General features: G+C 42.9%; 1 protein-coding gene across 1 annotated transcript in view; it reads left to right on the plus strand.

Moving 5' to 3' along the window:
• Positions 1 to 20,875, plus strand: part of PAPPA (pappalysin 1) — a 236,225-nt gene that overhangs the window by 100,677 nt on the left and 114,673 nt on the right. Inside the window, exon 9 of the mRNA XM_083597139.1 lies at positions 36 to 127. Within this exon, the coding sequence (XP_083453265.1) occupies positions 36 to 127 (92 nt within the window). The remainder of the gene's footprint in view (positions 1 to 35; positions 128 to 20,875) is intronic.

Below are 20,875 nucleotides of genomic sequence, written 5' to 3' on the forward strand. Positions count from 1 at the left end.
ATTTATTTTCCCCCATTTTTGTATCTTGCTCTCAGGGACCTCGGGGAAGAGTGTGATGACATGAACAAGGTCAATGGAGATGGATGTTCCCTCTTTTGCCGTCAAGAGTTGTCCTTCAATTGCATCGGTAAGTGTCTTTGGCATGGCATGGCTGGTGGCATAACTATTCTGGCTACCAATCAGCTGTGGGGTGAGGGTGGGGAGTTTATCAGTATGGATATGTTGAGGCTATATTGCTTTTTCTGTGACTTTTCTTGTTTTCATTGGGGATGAATTTTGTGAGTTGTTGGTTTGCCGATTTTGGATTTTATGAACTTGGTATTTTTTGGTGGCTGTTACATGTATCTTGTGTTGCATGTATCTTTGGTTGTGAGCATCATAAGCTCCTTTTTAAAGCTTCTTTTTTGAAAAAAAAACAACAACCCCAGGCTATAAAAATGTGTATTTTTAATGAGTGGTTTAGTTAATAACTTAAAAACCAGGGAGAGGTAGCAGGAGTGCTTATGCACTGTCCTGACACCAGAGACTAGATGCTTGGACAGAAGAGCAAACTATCGAGTCTTGAGCTTTACAGGGCCTGGTTGATCAAGATTGGTCTGTAGGGTCAGCTGATGAAATTTTCAGGCAAGCTTAGATGGCATCCTTGAGGCACAATACTCAGTTGGCCAGGCTTGCAGTGATAACAGCCAGAGCCAAATTGCTTGCAGTCCAGGTTCAGTATCTCTGTTTCCTTGTATCATATGTGTTTATGCTTTGCACATGTTCCCTGCGGCTAATGTGTGCAAAAAGGTGAAGAAAAAAAACAACAACCCTGGCTTCATTGGACGCCCTGAGTTCTAGTATTACAAGAAAGGGAGAAAAACTCCTCTCTATCCTTTTTCTCCATGTCATGCATAATGTAATGCACTTCTATAAAGAGTCCCCTTACTTGCCTTTTCTCAAAACTACAAAGTCCCCAATTCTGTAATCTTTCCCCCTATGGAAGTTGCTCCAACCCTTTGATCAGCCAGGACAACACACACACACACACACACACACACACACACACTACAGTATTCAAAGTGCAATCTCATTGTGGATTTGTATAATGGCACTATGATATCTGCAGTCCCTAAACTTCTCTTCTTTGCATAGAAAGGGGGTTTATTTATTTCATGGCCATTGGCCTCCATTTATCTGTCTCAGGAATTGTGAACTTGTGGCCTTCCATGCAAAGGGTCCCATCACTTCTGACCATTGGTCAAGTTGGATGGGGCTCATGGGAGTTTGAGTTCAACAACATCTGGAGTGTCACAGGTTCACCAACCTTCATCTATCTTATCCATCTCCAAATCATCTGCCACCATAAATCTGTCTATCATTTAGGTACTACTGGTCCATGAGTGTAGTTAGGGGGAAGCAGGGGGGGAAGCTGCCCCCCCATCAAGTAAATGTATAACTGAAAGTAGAAATAATCAAGACTATTTGAAATACTCACTGAGGTCACTTGGATGATGTTGTGCATTCTAGTCATGCAACTGGCAACCCAACTGAGTGAAAGGTGTGGCTTCCATGAACGGACCAATCGTGTCGCAGGTAGTTCAGTTCTGGAAACTGAGTCCAAACCTCAGAGTGCGAACCTGCTGGGCCTGTCTATAAATGACTGGAACTTTTCCACAGGCTATTTATATTGCAGAAAGCCCTCAGACCTCAGTCGATTATATAGTTCAATTTAGGCAAGTTCACAGTTCGGATTGCTGCAGAGTTCATAGCTAACGTTTGCTGTGAGCCAGGGTTTTATTTAAATATACTGTAGTTTCCTGGCTGTCATCGGTGTTCTAACGCCAACCTAGTCAGCCATACCTAGGACACATCAATTTTTTTGAAATGAATACAGGAAAGTTCTTGAGTTTTTGTAAGTTTTAAGACTTCAGCTCTGAAGCTGAAATACAATGCACCATGTGGAAGGAGAAGAAACTCAACAAAGAGCAGTTAGAAGAGCTGAACATAGCAGACCTAGTAAAAGAGGCAGAAATCTTTTACCCTGCCACAAAAAGGCTCTGCCCATCTCTCTTGCTCAGCCCTAGGGTGGTCATTCAATACTTTGTGGAGAATAAAGACTCAGCTAAGGTCGACCATGACAGGGGAGCGTCTCAAGGGGCTATGCTTACTCAGTGTGCACAGAAAAACTGCATTGGGAAAAAAGAGGAATTCGAGAAGGAAGTGCTGTAAAGGTTTCCACCAAATCCAAGAAAACTTGTTTTAGTGTGTGTGTGTGTGTGTGTGTGTGTGTGTGTGTGTATACACAAAAGATAAGATAAAAAGGTGTGTTCTTTGTAATTTTGCAAAATATACTTGTTAACCTCATGAACGGTACTCCTGGTGTTAATTTTTTATTTAAATTCCTAGTTTTCAAATGGCTGAAGTTTTGACAGATTTTTCTAAGCACTTGGGGTTAAAAGAAAGTAATTTCAAACAGCTGTTGTTGTGACATTTCATTCTGAATCTGCTACCTGAGGAAGAGCAGTTGTACAGCAAACAATACTTCTTCCCAGATGACTCTGGGCATTATATCTCTGGGAGAAGAATGCTTTAATTGAGATTCCTGCATTGCAGGGGGTTGGACTAGATGACCCTTAGGACCCTTTCAAACTCTACAAATCTATGATTCTATGAATGCCTATAGATAACAGAATTCTTTTTTAAATGCCTCAAATATGTGACAAGAAAAGATGTAATCCTAGTGATTGGATGAACTTCTCTGACTATGTTGTGTGTGTGTGTGTGTGTGAGAGAGAGAGAGAGAGAGAGAGAGAGAGAGAGAGAGAGAGAGAGAGAGAATGAATTGAAATGAGCAGCTATATGGAAAGAGATGTTGGAAGCAAAGCTTTCTTAGGAAGAGAAACAGAATTTGTTGCTATCTCCACCTCTTCCTTTCTTTGGCTGGGTTTCTACATGTACCATTCTTCTGACAGGCAGAAATCCAGCAGGTGGGGAGGATGTGAGTCATCAAAATTAATGTGCATTGCTTAGATCCATAAATTTCACTGGGTCTACTCTGTTAGTATGACTAGCATTGGAAACAACTCATTGTGATGGATTTCTTTGAAGCCATTTCTGCACTATATAAAGTAATTTTTAGCCTCAATTACCACCCCTATTGTCCCATTTTTTGCCTGACCTGTCCCTTATTTTACCCAACCAAAGTGGCAACCCTATGTCTCTCCCTCAGCATCTGTTGAAGCTGAGTATCATAGATATCCCTCTAAACTTTGACCTCTGCAGCACATTTAACTAAGATGGGGTAGCCAATATGGTACCTTTCAGAAGTCACTGGACTACAGCTTCTATAATCTCTGCCCAGTCCAACAACATCTCGAGAGGACCATGCAGTGGTTATTTCTGAGCTAAGCCTTCAGTCTCGCTAAATTAATTAGAACTATTTTAAGCACACTTAAGAATTGCTGTGTTAGAGGACTATATCATAGCAGTCTGGACCTGAAGAGACCTAGCCCTGAGATTTAGCTCCTAATTAATTGATTGATTGATTGATTTGTATACCACTCTTCACTTGAAGATCACAGGGCAGTTCACAACATAAAAATGCAAAAGGAGAACACAAAATACAATTTGATAATAAAGAAATAAAGGAGCACTAGATTCCTATACAAAGGAAGTGACTAAGGAAAGCTTAAGGAAGTCCTCTCTTATGGGCTGAAAGGAAGTCTTAAAAGAAATTAGAGCGCAGGTAGCCAACAGGTATCCCTCCCTATGGTTTTTAATTCAATGGAATCCAGAGATCAAATATCTGTTTTGCCTGCAGTTCAAGCCTTTTTAGCTGAGCTACCCTTTGTGTCCAAGGCCCTCTGAAACAGATGTGCAGAGCGGGGTGGGGTGGGGGTAGCTTTGGGAAGGCTGTGATCTGAAAGGGCTGCAGAGGAGAGAGGGTGAAGAATAAGCCTTTGGGAGCCAAAATGGGCCCAGCTGAAGAAGTTGACACCTTCTTTGAGATGCTAATAAGTGCCCTTGAAGAGGAATCAAAGGTACTTTATCCTTTCCTTTCAAGGGCTATAATTGCTTAACCAGATCTCTTTTGCAAGGCTTGCTGTGCCTTGATTAGCGAGGATTGCTGGACACAAAAGCTGGTCAATGTTGAAGCCATCAAGAGGCCTGTAGGTTTGCAGAGCCAGAGTTGATTATATATACTTGTGCATCCCATTTATAAGAGTTATATCCCTTCTAACTGGAGCAAAGAAATCCATGGTGACAGAACATCTGCCTTTCATGCTACCATAAATTTGTTTATTATAGTTAAAAAGGTACCTTGAGGGACTTATTGTTATTAGTTGTTTTTTACTCAAAATTTGACATTATTCAATCCACATTCAATAGAATAATTTTTTACATTTTGACTTCCCATCCTTAATGTCTGTGATGCTCCTGTTGTATTCCTTTATCTGTTACCATAACTGCCATTCATTTTCTATTGCATTATAACTTATATTGAAATCATTTATTTATTCTCCTTCCCTTGCCTATTATTAAAATCTTGCTTGTGATTTCATTTGACTGTAGTTTTTTCTTAAATAGTCCAAAAAGAACCTCCACTCTTTTTAAATTCATTGTGTATCATTTCCCAGAAGCCTGTTGCCTTTCTACAAGTCCACCACATATGACAAAGAACCCTTCTGTCTGTTTGCATTCCCAACATTTTTTTTTGATGCAGTCTTATACATTTTGGCTAATTTATTTGGTGTTAAATGCCATCTATATATCATTTTCATATATTTTTCCTTTATTGAATAGCCAGCAGTAAATGTCATCTCTATTTCCCATAACTTTCCACATGCTGCCGTCTCAATATTGTGCCCCACACGTGTTGCCCATTGTATCATTACTGATTTGACCAACTCATATTTCATCTCCTATTCTAACCAAGGGCTGCCATGCGTCCCAGAAAACCTGGACATGTACGGGATTTAAATGTCAAAAATAGCATCTGGGTGGATTTTTGCATTTCAAAGGAAATGTCTGGGTTTGGGGGGTTTTAATTAAATTTATTATTATTATTATTATTATTATTATTATTATTATTATTACTCTTATGGTGTTCCCTGGAAGCGGAAGCGCCACAGTGGGGTCTGGTCTGCCTGTACACCGGTGCCATGTCTGCCACCCCTGCCTTCGCTGCGGCAGAGACGGTGTGGTAGCCTGCACCACAGCTGCCATCTGCACAGTGCTGCCACCTTGGGGGAGCGCAAGGAGACCATTGCAACATCCACTGCGGCCTCCACCGCCCACACAGCGACACCACGGCCATTGCCTCTGAGGAGCACCATTGCAGCCCACGCCAGCCAGTTTAAAAATTAAATCCCGGGGAGAAGCAGGTGCCCTTGTGGATCTGGGGGCTGCCTGCCTCCCGATCTGGCTTGCCTTGCTTTCCCAAGCAGCCCACCACTCCACCCTTCTCTCTCCCCTTTCCACTTGGAACCGCTTAAGATCATGGGTAGGCAACCTAAGGCCCGGGGGCTGGATCTGACCCAACTGCCTTCTAAATCCGGCCCGCGGACGGTCCGGGAATCAGCGTGTTTTTACATGAGTAGAATGTGCCCTTTTATTTAAAATGCATCTCTGGGTTCTTTGTGGCGCCTGCCTGGTGTTTTTGCATGAGTAGAATATGTGCTTTTCTTTAAAATGCATCTCTGGGTTATTTGTGGGGAATAGGAATTTGTTCACCCCCCCCCCAAAAAAAAATATAGTCCAGCCCCCCACAAGGTCTGAGGGACAGTGGACCGGCCCCCTGCTGAAAAAGTTGGCTGACCCTTGCTTAAGATCCTTGCACTGGAATGGAAAGAGAGTGGGGAGAGAGATTGTGTGTGCTCATGGAATCAGGCTTTTCCTACAGAACTGAAGTGAATAAATCTTATACCAGTGGTGTCCAAACCTTTTTCAAAGAGGGCCAGATCTGATGAAGTGAAGGGCCGACCAAAGTTAGGGATAGGCCCCTGAAACGGACTTTGGACATGCCTGTTTTATACTAACCCCGCCACCCTAACACAGTGTGTGGGCATGTATAACCTTGGTTTTTAAATGGTGCGGGGGTTGGCTGGAAGGCTGAGGTGGGGGACAGGCAAGCCCAGCATATTTAGGGTGGTGGGGTGTGTGGGTGCGTGACTTCGCTGTGAGGGAAGAGGGGGATGGTGCATTTCCAAAGGTTTTTCATGCAGCCCCTGTGCAAACCTGCCTCACCTGGTTAGGGTCCAAAATGGAAGCTCAGCTGCTTCCTGCTGAAGAGGCACTCCCTGGCCACCAGGTTTTGGGGTTGGTGAGTTGAGAGGGGTGTGTGTGTTTGTGTGTGTGCTTCTCTCCCTCCTTTGATTGGCAGGAAAGTCTTGCTTCTTGACTGGCAGCATATGAGAAGAGTATATTCCTGGCAGGGGAATCACTGCTGAGGGTATTTGTTTGAGTGCAATGTGTTAAACTGGTTGCATAAAACACTCCGATTCTGACATAAAAGTACGCTTTAGTAAATGGACAGTACAGCAAAATATATGATACAACAAAAATAAAATGGAGTCCACTCTCTACCTCCTCTCAGCCTTCCCCAGTGCCAATAACAAGCTGCTCAGAGGGGAGAAAAGAGAAGCGGTGTCCTGTGAGCCAGCTGAGGTTTAAAAACATCCACCCCACTCTTACCCACCTGGGAATGGGGTGCCAGAACCATACCAGTATCTCATTGCATCAGTACTGTTGAGAAGAGACTCTTTAGAAAGGTGAAAGGGGGCTGCTCCTTCAGCCAACCAGCTGGCAGATCCCCACCACTCCCCACTATTAATATTGACACTATTATGGCCCCCTTTTAAATCTGGGGAGGACAGCAGCCTCTTTTGTCTCCTGTTTCCCCTTTGCCTGTCTTTTTTTAAAAGATGGCTTTTCCTCAGAATATACCTCTCTAGCACCTCTTTGCTATTGATGTTATTCTGTTTTGATTAGCAACAGTCAGTTTTCATTGATGAAATAGGTGATCAAAGATGCTGTTTCTGATCCACAACCCAGCTAAGTTTAAGAGGGGTGTTTTTTTTAGAGAGAGTTAAATTCTACTTCTATCTATATGTCTGTGCAAATCTAGGATACTGGCCAGTACATAACTTAACCTTGTATGTTTTAAAAAAAGGGGAGAAGGTTTCACACACACACTTGTGTCAGTGTATATATTGAAGGTTACTAGCATGGGAGTCATAATAACATCTTAATGATGGCAGGAGAGGTGTGGGATTTGGAAACCTGTGTGTGTGTGTGTGTGTGTGTGTGTGTGTGTGTGTGTTCCACAGCAGCAGTGTGACTTATTCACACATGCTTTTATTGCAGGCTTTGCTGTTATAATAGTGGTGTTCTTTTGCAGCTGAAAGCCTAGAGGGGAGAGTATCTTAAGATCAGATTTTGGAGGGGAGGGGTGCAGAAGGAAGGGAGAAAGAATTGCTTAGCTAAATGTAGATTTATTATTATTATTTAATGGCTGGATCAGAGCAAGGTGCATCTAGTCCAAGGTGGACTCTGTTCAGGATTCTAGTCCAGAATCCGTCTGCTGGGTGCTTCTAGGAAGCTGCAGAGCAGGGCACTAAAAGGGTGGCATAATGGCCTTCTCTTGGTGCTTCTCCCCCAGCACCTGGAATTCCAAGGAATGCTGCTCCTGTATATGGAGGCTCGGTTTGCTATTATGGCTAATAGGCCTCTCCTCCATGGATAGCGTTTGTGGTTTCTATATTTTTCTAAAACTGGAAACTTTTGACAGCCACTTGTCAAAAGGGCAAATGTCTGGCACTGGCTCACCGAAAAGTTGTTCCCTCATTTCCTGCAGTCCACTTCTCTCTATTGCAATTTGAACAAAAAGTTACTCTGCGCGTGTTCAGAGGCCTGCTCCTTTCTCTGTTCTTGTAATCACAGCACACTGTGGCTGCTGCCAACCCATGCTGAGGAAAGCGAAGCTCTACAGCTTGTGGTTGTTTCCTGAAAAAAGCGCAACAGTTTCAGTGATTTCCAGGCAACCCTGTTCTAACAGCTTATTATACATTTTCGAAATCAGTTTTTCTTTACCCTCTAACAGTTTTACTTAAAATTCAGATTTTTGTTCTCAAAAACCAAGTATCTTATTTTCCTATATAAGTCATTTATTTGGTGATGTTGGAGCCATCCCACCACCCATTTCTGGATTCATAACCTTCAGATAATTTTAATATATCTCTATATGCACCCCAATCTCCTTCCATATTCTTCTGAAAACATGCCTTTATTGGAGATAACCGCAATGGTGTTTTTCTTTCAAGTACATTTTTATATTGAAACTGCATATTATATAAACTTCTCCTTATAACATGATCTAAAAAAATATCTTTGTGGACCTTAATCTTCTCATACCATAAATAGACATGGCACCCAAACCTTCCACCATAACCTTCAAGGTCCAGCAATCTAGTTTCTTTCCGTATCAGCCATTCCCAGTGTAACACACTCAAACACGGTGCTTCATAATACAGTTTTAAATCCGGTAAGGAGAATTCATCTCTTTCTTTAAAATCTGTTAATATTTTAGATTTAATCCTAGGGTTTCCCCCGCTGCCAGATAATTATTTTTGTCATTGTTTGAAGCAGTTCATGTTACTTATTATTGGAATAGTTAAAAAAGAAAACATATCTTAGGTAATACATTCATTTTTATAGCTGATATTCTTTCCATCAATGAAAGTTTCATTCTTTCCCACCTAAATAAACCAATTTTCATACTGTTCCACACTTTAACATAATTATTTTGATACAACATTGCATTTTTATTTGTTACCCATATACAAAGCTATTTCATCTTTCCCCCCACCTTTATACCCGTCTCTTCTTGTAAGTTTTCTTTCTTTTGCCAATCCATATTTTTAACTATCATTTTAGTTTTATCCTTCTTTACATAAAAACCGGCTAATTCACCGTACTGTTTTATTATTTCAAAATACTTTCATTGCATTATCCAATGTCATCTGCAGATGCCTATGTCATCTGCAGATGCCGTTAATTTATTACACTGTTGTGTTATGGTCTTATTCTTCTTGTTTTATTTACCCATATTTTCTAAAAATTGGTACTCAGAGCGATTTACCACAGAATAACAGTCCGAAGGCAACAACAGAATAACCACAATGCATAATGAACATAACAATGCCATTTGCAATACTAAATCAATAATGAAATCATTAATAACTGTTGTTGATAAATTATTAACAAATCATTTAAAATACACCCATAAAAACAAATGAACTCAGAGCATGCCAAGAGGCCAGTTAATATCCCAATATAGCTGTAAAGATAATGACAGTAGTAACTTGAATAATCTTATGTAAACTGCCTGTGAAGTCAGCCTGAAAAGCGGTGTATAAAATACTGTAAGTAAACGAATAAATAAACTGCAACGAGCAGATTTCTCTTCAGCAGACAGTTTTGCAATAGGGGCCCCAGTGTTGGGTGTGCCAATTCTGGCAGCATAACTTTGCAAGGTTTCTGAGTTGAGGGGATGCAACGTGGACAATTTATTGTTTCCCTTTTCTCATATCCAGACTCCTTGGTTTATGGCAATACAAGTTGAAAAATCCCATTGGGTAATAACATGTAGCTTTACAGCCTGTTCTAACAAAATCCAAAGCTTGCCAATCTTTTGGCACAACCTTTCCATCAAAATCAATCAAATGGTTCTCTTTTTGGCCAATTCATACTCACATCCAGTTACCATCAGCTGTTGACTGCTGTAAGGTACTACCATCATAGACTGTTTGCATAGGGCAAATAGAAAGAGGGTGAAATAGCTTGAAGTAACATTTGACCTCAGAACCGCTTTTGCTTAAAGGAGCTCTAGTTCTCAGAATGTTGCCTGCTACTACTCAATGATTAATGTATGTTATTGTTGCTCTAGCACTGCGGACATAATAAAACAAAACAACATATTTATTATTTTATTTATATATGTTTATTATATTAATACACCACTGCTTCCTTCAAGGAGTTCAAGGTGGTGTATGTGGATCTCCTCATCCCCACTTGGTCCTCATGGCAACCTTGTGAGGTAGGTTTGGATGAGAGATACTGCATACCCTCCAACATTTCTCTCTTGGAAATAGGGACGTCCTATTTCACAATGATAATTTTACTATTTATATGCTACACATCTTACTGGGTTGCCCCAGCTATTCTGGGCAGCTTCCAACATATATGAAAACATAATAAAACATTAAACATTAAGAAACCTCTATAAAGGACTGCCTTCAGATGGCCCGGTGGTTGAATAACTCCATACCCTCCAACATTTCTCTAATGAAAATAGGAGCAGCCTAAGGAAAAGTGGGACATTCCAGGATCAAATCAGAAACTGGGACAACTTCTCTAAATCAGGGATGTCCCTGGAAATTAGGGAGACTTGGAGAGGCTGAAGCTGAGGCAATGAGCTTCCTAGCGGGGTGGGGATTCAAACCCTGGTCTCCCAGGTCCTAGTCCAACCCTCTAACCATTACACCATACTGAATCCACATTTTCATCTAGTCCAACCCATTGGTTCAGTGCAAGTAGAAACAACAGCATCCCTGGCAGGTGGTCATCCAGCCTCTGCTTAAATACCTCAGACTGCTCCACAGTCAAACAGCTTGTCCCATTAGGAAGCTTCTAATGTTTAGCTCAGGGATGGGGAACAGGATGTTGTTAGACTACAAGTCCTATCATCCCTGACCATTAGTCATTCTCTCTGGGGCTGCTGGGAGTTGGGGTTCAAATGCATCCCGGGGGGAGGTACACAGGTTCCCCACCCATGGTTTAGATGATACTGTCTCTCTGTAACTAGCACTAGTAGGGCCCTCCGAAGGAACCGATAGCTAGTGTCCTCCAGCTTCTGTGTGACTACTACTGCTGCCTTTTATTAATAACCGTGGTAAAGCATCTGCTTTGCCTCTTGAAAGTCCCATCTTCAATCTCTGGCATCTCTTTTGTGATGCTGTTTTCATTTCTGCTGCTCAGTCACTTGTTGCTTTCCCTGCTGGTTGGCTATGAGTTTGTTCTTTTGTCTGGGATAAGGACTGTTCCACCTGATCCTATGAGCCTTTGGTTTTTATATCTAAATCCCTGGCTTCAGTGTTACGGATAAGGTGAGATGGTTGAAGAACGTACCTGTGTGTGGGTTTCCCTAAGCTAATTAGCCAGCTAGAATCCCCCTTGCTTGGAAGAGTACACTTGCTTGGAAGAGTACAGGGGAAGGGGGCGGGCGGGTTGCATTAGCAGCTGGAAATAACCCATTGTTTCCCTCCTGGACCAATGCGGCATGAAGTGTTCCTCCTTTGCGATCTTCACCACCTTCTTTCTTTTAGAATTGGCTCACGTGCAGCAAAGATCCCTTCCACCCGACCTGTTCACAGAGCATTCGCCACAGTTTGTTTACAGGGAGGTTCGACAATCCAGTGACATCATCTGTTTGTTGAGCTTTTATCCGGATTCGCTGGCAGAGAGGTTAGACAATGCTGCTTCGAGCAAATGTCATCCTGCTCTTTCCCAGTGTATTTTCCAATCTTTTATCACAAACAACAAGCAAAAAACCCCCCTGATATTCCAGAGCTTCAAATCGACTTTAATTCTGCAGCTGGACTTTTGTTATGTGAGTGAATCCCACTGGAAATCACAACAGTGTGGAACTACTCTAAGTTATACTCAGTTAAGAACCATTGAAATGAATAGACCAAAGTTCGTTATGGCCATTAATGCCAGTGGGTCCTACTCAGACTGATATTGGTTCCAACCTATCATGTTGGGCTGTATTCAGCTAAGACCCACTCAGAGTGGACCCACTAAAATCAATGAACCTAAGTTAATCATAACTGTTAACTTCAATGAGTCTACACTGAGTAGGGCTAGCATTGGCTACCACCCATTGTATTCAGTAAAGTTTTGCCAAAAATAAACCCATTGAAATTAAGAGATTTGTCAGTCATGTCCATTGTTGCCAATGCGTCTGCTCTGAGTAAGACTAATATTGGAGGCAACCCATCAGGCTGTATTCAACCAGGTTTTGTCCATTGAAATTAAGTTATCTTAGTCACCCATGTGAATTGTTTTCGATGGGTCTGTTCTGAGTAGGTCTAACACAGAATACAACCCATACTCTGTGTGTGTGTGAGAGAGAGAGAGAGGAGAGAGAGAGCTGTGTGATGCTCTTTCGTTGCCCAGACATGTCCATACTTTTATCTCCACCACAGTCTGCTCTTGAGGCTTCCACTCATTTGCCTGTAACTCAATTAACTGCCTCTTTTGTTTTTTCCTGGCTTCCTCCCCAGCCCACCCCAGCCTCCTCTTAATCAGATAAGGCCTGGACCAATCTGCTTAGGCCATGGGAGGTAAGGAGAGGGGTGTTGGAGGAAGAAGGGGGAAAGAAAGAAAGGAGGGAGAGAGGGGGAGGATCTGTGTGGTCTCTTCTGTCAGGCTGTCCTGGCCTCTTTGGAAAACAACGGCAACACAAACATAAAGCCCAGATAAGGGATAATAAGATTGTTTTATTTCTCTCTGATGCTCTAGCAAATGCGAAGGTGGCTAGGATGGAGTAAATGAAATAATTTGGTTTTGGCATCTGGCTGCATGCTGCTTTCACACACTGCCTGAGATGCCCTGCTGAACCATGTGGGATTCAGCTCTCCTCGTAGGATCTGATAGCAGAGCAGAAGTTTGCTGTGAAGAGAGAGTACTGTGAGGTGGGGCAGCAGTACAGTTGTACCTTGGAAGATGGACGGAATCCTTTCCGGAAGTCCATTTGACTTCCAAAACTTTCGGAAACCAAAGCACGGCTTCTGATTGGCTGCATGAAGCTCCTGCAGCCAATTGGAAGGCGCGCCGGACATTTGGCTTCTGAAAACTATTCTAAAATCTTTACACTCACTTCTGGGTTTCGATCGTTTTGGAGCCAAGGTATTTGAGATCCAAGGTATGGCTGTACCAGTTTTATTGCTTCACCACCACCACCCCTCCACAAATATCTCATACCTACAAATTGCAAGAACAGATATTCCAACTAAATCTTCAGAATAACTTTCTCATGATGAGAACTGTCTGATAGTAGAGTGGACTCCCTCTCACTCACTGGAGGTATTCAAACTGAGGTTGGGTGGTCGTCTGCCAGGGATTCTTTAGCTGTGGTTCCTGTATTGCAGGGGCTGGACTAGATGACTCATGGGATCCCAGCCAAGCCCATGGCTCTTCCCTCCCCCCCCCCACACAGTTTGGAATGTGTGGGGTATCTTCCTACCACAGATAAACACGTGCTTCCTTCTCACTAGTAATAGACCACTGTCAAAGGGGTAGTGTACTGCAATGGTTAGAGGGTTAGGAACCTCCTCAAACATGTAGTTTTCTTCCATAATAGTAAGGGTGGGGAATCTTTTTCAGCTTGAGGGACTCTTTCCATTGTGGGAAACCATGCAAGAGCCACATGTCTTATATTGATGGGACTTAAGTTGGTAGGACAGATGTGGTTGCCTTAAGTGAACTTACCGTGGAGTAGTTACCTTGGATGGCACTGTAAGTCTGAATCAAACCCAATAGTTTTAAAGAGCCTATTTTAAAGCAGTTGAAGAAGAAAGGTCTGACAAACTTCTCTTGGGCAGTAGCCTAGTAGCTAGCATGTTATAATCTAGGCCCTTTCCCTTGTCCCCACTGACCACACTTCCGCAGACGGCTGGACAATGAAGAGAGGTTCAGAATGGAGCCAAAATCTCAAACATGTTAGGAACATAAAAGCCTTGCTGGATCAGGCCCATCTAAGTCCATTGTCCTTTTCTCCCAGTGGCCAAGCAAGGTGCCTATTGAGAAACCCACAAGCAGGACCCGAGCATAAATTGTGATTCCCAGTGCTAGTACTCCAGGATTTCAGTATGGGGACATTTGCAGCACTGCATAGAGATACCAGAATTTGTACCTGGAACCTTCTGTGTGTGAAGCAGCTGGCCTGCTCATTTGTGAAGTCTGAGTCCAAATGAAGACTTTAACTCAGGCCTCCCCATCTTGAGCAGGAGACATCCTGTATACTGCATCATGCTGGATCCCATTGTGGCCCTCGTCGTCGTGGTACTTGCGGAGGGAAGGTGAACCACATTAAAAGTGTGTGGATTGTCTCTTTCTTAACACCTCTGCTGGTGCCCCTTTGAAGATGCTTCTTCCAAAAAGCTTTTCTCTGAGTGGGACCTCACTGCCTCCCCCACCCTTACTTCTGTGAGTTCAAACCATCCCACCAGTTCTCTTCTCTTTAATAAATCAGAGCTCCTTCTGCCCCTGCTAATCTCATTGTTTTGGTAGACAGCAGTGCATTCAGGGAAATGATTAATATTCATGAGCTTGCAAGCTCTGTTTAGGAGAGGATCCTCTGGGGAAGCTAAAATGTTAAGTGAGTGACACAAACCTAATTTTATACATCTCCCCCCCTTCCTTTTGCTCCCCCTCCCTGCACACTCCTCCCTTTGTCATGGAGGTAATGTGCTTAAAATAAATTGATGGATGACCATCCATATTCATTATGACCATGCTTCTCTTCGTCTTCCCCATTCCTTACGCCCTGCAGAGAAACCAGTGTCCAAAAGCCAACTCTCTATCCCTGCACATCACTTATTGTGAATTCCTCCTCCTCCTCAGAATAGTAAGCAGGGCTTTTCTGAACAACTGCTTCCTTTGTCAAAACAATTGAAAGGTAGTGGTTTGTGTGTAGGGATCTTTCCAGACTGTCTCTATTTTCTAGTGGGATTAAGTCGCATACTAGCAAATTTAGGTTGTGCTATTAAACTTGATTTGGACTTCTTGAACAATAGCGCCTTCCCGACCCCCAACCCTCAGATAAATAAATAACTTTTTTTGCGATAAGCAAAGTGATGAGTAATAGCACTGTGAAGTGTCGAGGTGGCCTTTTGCTTTACACAATGTTAGCTGATATTCCCACAAACAACTCATAATGGATGTTTATTAAATTACCCAGCGCATGTGATAATTAAGAAGTGGCTTAGTCATGCCAGCCACATGACCTGGAAGCTGTACGCCGGCTCCCTCGGCCAATAAAGCGAGATGAGCGCCGCAACCCCAGAGTTGGTCACGACTGGACCTAACGGTCAGGGGTCCCTTTACCTTTTTCTCCATCATTTTAGATGTACCTGCAACACCCCAGTTTCTCATACAAAGGAGCCATTTGTGAGCATCAACCCCCTCCACTCTTGCACAGCCTGTTCTCTTAGTGCCATGTAGATGCCTATGGGGATCTGAGTGCAACAGCTGCACCTCTCCCACTTGTGTGATTCCCAGCAACTGTCATTCAGAGGTATGCTGCTTCCGACAGTGGAGGAAGATCACAGACATTGTGGCTAGTAGCCCCTGATAGCCTCATCCTACATGGGTTGGTCTAATCCTCTTTGAAAGCTGTTCAAGCTGGTGGCCATTGCTATCTCTTCTGGGAACCAATGCAATGGTTATAACTACACACTGTGTGAAGGGACACGGGTGGTGCTGTGGGTTAAACCACAGAGCCTAGGACTTGCCGATCAGAAGGTCAGTGGTTCGAATCCCCGCAACGGGGTGAGCTCCCGTTGCTCGGTCCCAGCTCCTGCCAACCTAGCAGTTCGAAACCACCCCAAAAAGTGCAAGTAGATAAATAGGTACTGCTCCGGCGGGAAGGTAAACGGCATTTCCGTGTGCTGCTCTGGTTCGCCAGAAGTGGCTTAGTCATGCTGGCCACATGACCCGGAAGCTGTACACCGGCTCCCTCGGCCAATAAAGAGAGATGAGCACCACAACCTCAGAGTCGGCCACGACTGGACCTAATGGTCAGGGGTCCCTTTACACACTGTGTGAAGAAGTGCTTTGTTTTGCTGGTTCTGAACCTTCCAGCACCCAGCTTCATTGGATGCCCCTGAGTTCTAATATTACATGAGAGAGGGAGAGTGTGGGGGCACCTTCTCTATGTCCATGAGGCAAAGCAGTGGGAGACCCAAGACTGAATATCCTTTTTTTTTTTTTTGCAGTTGGCAGAGGGACTAAACTGCAAAGGCCAGCTTAGTCCAAGAATCTGTTACTCAGAAACAACACGTGTGCATTTTTGTTCATTGTTTTTTAAAAAACAAAAGTTGGACATGTCATTATACGGTACAAGGCCTGTTGACATTGGCATGGTCCCTAAGTAAACAGGCTTGCTTAAAAATACCCTTCTCCCCACTCTCCCTTCTCTCATTTTGCCTGGCCTTTTTTCCCTTTTCTTTAAAGAATAGCTATTGTAGAAAAGGAGGTGATTCTGATGCCAGCAGCTTCATTCCAAACTGAAAGCAGGATGCAGGGCTGTGTGTCCACCCTTCTCTGCCCAGTCGGTTTTGTGCAATTTGAGCCCTACGTGGGGGATTTTGCCCTGGTTGCCAAATGGGGTAGATTGCTTTGAGTTTTTGTTTGGTTCTTTATGTGCAATCTGATAAAAGGCTGTCCTTCACAGACAAAATCATTATTGTTGTGGTTAATAAATAATGACAAAATAATAATAATAATGGCTCTTGCAAATATAGTGGAGAATGAAGGAAAGAGACATTGTTAGTTGACATCAGCAGTAGATGTATTCCATCAGTCCTGATTTAAGTAGATAGATTAATCTAAGCTGTCCATATGTCTGAGCGAGATTGACTATTATTATTTTTATTTATTAGATTTCTACCCCACTTTTTCTCCAAGGAGGTCAAGGTGATAGCATGAGGTTTCCTCCACCCCATTTTGTCCTCATAACAGCCTCAAGAGAACTAAACATTCAGAAGAACCTGCCGTACTTGTGCAAACTGTTTGCTAGTGGTGGTGGCGGCGGGGGGACTTTCTGTTGCTAGAGTTGTTTAAAAGCTGCCTATTGGGGAAGTTAGAGTTTATTTTATTTAGAAGACATTTTTCTAAAATGTCTGCATTTTGGATGTGTTAAAACACATCCAACTAAAATGCACTTTATGTGTATGTCCTGTTTATAAATAGAAATTTAAATATATATTTATATATAAATAAAATAAAAAAATAATGTGCCAAACTGGAAAAAAGAATACTGTGGTGTAGTGGTTACACTGTTGGACTAAGACTAGGGAGACCAGGGTTCAAATCCCCACTTAACCTTGGGCCAATCACTCACTAGACTACCTGACAGGGTAGTTGTGGTGATAAAATGAGGAGGAGGAGAGCTATACATGCCACCTTGAGCTCCTTGGAGAAAAGAGGGTAGATAAATGCAATAAATAAAGAAAATAAATTATCAGATATACCCATGCGTGCCAAAGTTACAGTCACAGATCTGTGTCAATTATATACCTTCCTTCTCTTCAACAATGATCATCTGGGTCATTTGGCTAGGAATGGAATCTCTGGTAAGTGCCAAAGAAGACTTTAGATTAAACCCAGGCCAAAGACTGAGTGTGGGGGCAGGAGAACAGGTGTAGGAAACTGTTATTTGAAGGATAACTAAAGAAAAAACAGTTCAACATCACATCTGCTATTTCTGAGAATGAGGCCAAAGACTTATCAGTGTTTAATATAGCCAAGTTTTGGTTTATTATAAGAAACATTTTTTAAAAAAAAAAACCTCATAAGCCAATTACAAGTATGCCCCGCCCAATTTATAATGAGGATATAAAGCAGGCTTCTTTTAGTCTAACATCTGTCTCAGTACTCTTAAAGGCCAAGCCTTCTTACCAGTGAAGACATTTCTCTCTCCTGATACAAGTTAGATCCTTGGGAATTCATATGCTGTGTTTATTCCACCAAACATCACAACTCCAAGATTGCATTTTTAATATGTATTCCCCCCCTTCTCACCGTGAACTGTTCAGCAAGCTCCTGTCTTCCATAGTTATGCCTGACTATTATTTTTGCCAGGGCAAGCTGAGTAACAGCCTAATAGGCTGTGTACCAGTTGCTGACAACAAAGAATGGGTGCTACTGTCATACAGTGGTGGGGAGCCTTTTTCAGCCTGAGAGGCACATTCTGATCAGGACAAACTTCCAGGGACCACACCCCAGTGGTGGCTTTGTATAGTAAGTCAGCTTCTTCACATGGCACCAGTGTGCCTGCCAGTACCTCTTAAGGGTAAAGGTACCCCTGACCATAAGGTCCTGTCGCGAACGACTCTGGAGTTGTGCGCTCATCTCACTCTATAGGCCGAGGGAGCTGGCGTACAGCTTCCAGGTCATGTGGCCAGCATGACTAAGCCACTTCTGGCGAACCAGAGCAGTGCACGGAAACACCGTTTACCTTCCCGCCGGAGCGGTACCTATTTATCTACTTGCACTTTGATGTGCTTTTGAACTGCTAGGTCGGCAGGAGCTGGGACCGAGCAACGGGAGCTCACCCCATCATGGGGATTCAAAGCACCAACCTTCTGATTGGCTAGTCCTAGGTTCAGTGGTTTAGACCACAGTGCCACCTGTGTCCCTACCTCTTATGGCACCCTAAAAAGTTCTCATTAAATATTCCCCCCAAATCTACAGTCTGCTTTCACTGTTGCCAGTGCCTTAGCATCTCCTACATTGAGACTACAATGCCACACCCCCACAGCATTCTGGGATATGCCACCCACTTACTGTAGCCATTTTGTGACTGGTGCCCATGGCATGTTATCAGAATTCCAAATGCACACATTCACACATGTCTCTCTATCTTCCGTGCAGCCAACAAGAGACATTATTAGAGATCAAGAACATGTTGCAGCCAGGCAAATGTGCTTGGGGCAGGAGGCATGCCCTGTGAAGGGTGTGGCAAGGGAAGAGTTCTGAGGGCTAGATAGGGATGCTTGGAGGGCTGCTTTCATGCCCTGACCTGAAGTTCCCCACCCTGATGCTGTACCTTGCTTGTGGGCTTCCTGGCGGCACTGCATTGGCCACTGTAGCAAAAGGGATAATAGACAAAATGAATCTTTGGTCTGATCTAGCAATGGTCTTCTTCAGTGGTTTTCAGTCCACGTTGACCTCTCAAAACTTCTAAAATTGACAGGCATCTTTTGTAAATGCATTTGTGCCGCAAACTGCTAAGATGGATCTGGTACCCAGTTCCCTAGGGCTGGATACAGTGGAATATGGTTCATGAGCATATACTTTGTTCTTTGCTCATAGTACTTGTTTTCCATATTCCTGGCCATCTTTATTGTCCTCTTCTGCACACATTGTCAACATGTTTCTTAAATTGTGGTGCCCAGAAATAGACTCCAGAGTGGAATAATAGTGGGACTCTTGCTTCTTCTGTCCTGGAAGTATGGTTCTCTCAATGTACTCTGAAACCACACTTGCCCTTTTTGCAGCTGTTGGATGATGACCAGCTTGTGATGGATGTCAACCCCAATATCCCTTTCATTTTTCACGCCAAATTATCTGTACCTCTCTGTAGATATTCACATTTGTATCTATTGAATTTCATTTAATGTGCATTTTCACATTATAAGAGATGTACTTTGGACATTCTATCTTGGGCACTAAAACATTTGATGATGGTCCTCCTGCTCTCCTTAGAAGGGCAGCTTGATTTTTTTTTGTAGTATCCTGCCAATGTTAAGAACATATCTTCCCTTAAAAAGAAGAATAAGATGAATGCGGTAGTTAAACCACATTTCTCCATGATTCTTCCATGAAACCAATGGAACACCTAATCTTTTCCTGGCTCTCATTACCAGTGTCATTGGGGCTGGCCAAAAAGGTAATGGAGGGCAGGGCATGCCGACTCGGTACAACAGAGCTGGAATCTGAGAAGGGGCATGCTTGCTGTCTGGGCTGCGTTCAGTGAGCTTTTTTAAAAATCAACTGTGCAATCTCTGTTTTAATTCAGACATCTCTGTCTCTCTGTTCCTCTCATCCCTTGGGCCTTTCAGACTCAGAGCAGACAGATTTATTGGGGTCTTAAACATAATCAGGAACAAATTAGCCTCCATACAGATCACATACTGGCTCGCACTAGAGCTATTCGAAAGATTTCTTCTCCATGCAAGTATGAATTAACTCATCCCATTGGATCAGGCCCATGTCCTTTCTTTATCCCAAGCATATGATTTTATCAGAGGCCTACTATTTTTTATCATCACATGGGGAAGCCACTGAGCATGATATGAAACTTGGGATTATTTTTCAGTGCATTTCAGTGCAAAGGGGGAACTGTCTTCATATATGGGTGGGCATCTGGTTAGCCCAGGGGCAGCTGACATGGTGCCCTCCAGAAGATGTTGGGCTACAACTTCCATCATACCTGACCACTGGCCATACTGAGTAGGGCTTATGGGAATTGGGGTGCAACCACATCAGGAATATGCCTTGCCAACGTATGCAAGTGGACAGTTGCCAAGAAAGTCCAACTCAGTCATGCTTGACTTGAAAAAAGGAAACTTCTAACAAAAAACAAGAGATAAGAAAAAATGGAATTTGGAAGGGAAAGTCAAGAGGGTCCAAATTCTTCAGAAAGCTCAGCTGGAATGTATACAAGAAAGCAACCACTAAGGCCAAGATTATGCCAGTGTGGTTCATGAGCAGTCAAGGAAGCTATGGAAGCAAGAAGGCTTCCTTTATGGAAGTACTGCCTAAATATGGAAAACAGAAAGGAACACAGACTTTGATGAAAGAAATGCAAGCAGCATGTGATGTGCAAAAAATAAGCTGAGGAGTACACTGCTAAAAAAAAAAGCACATTAAATCAGCAATAAAATTACTTCATAAATATTAGAAACAGGAAAACAGCTAGGGAGATGTTTGGACCTTTGAATGACAAGGGAATTGAAGGTGTGCTAAAGGAGTAAAAGGAAATTTCAGAGATGCCGAATAAATTATTTCCATCTGCTGCACCGTAGAAGATAAAGGGCAGATCTTT

Source organism: Podarcis filfolensis, assembly GCF_964270895.1.
Source record: "Podarcis filfolensis genome assembly, chromosome: Z".
In the NCBI taxonomy this organism is placed as follows: domain Eukaryota; kingdom Metazoa; phylum Chordata; class Lepidosauria; order Squamata; family Lacertidae; genus Podarcis; species Podarcis filfolensis.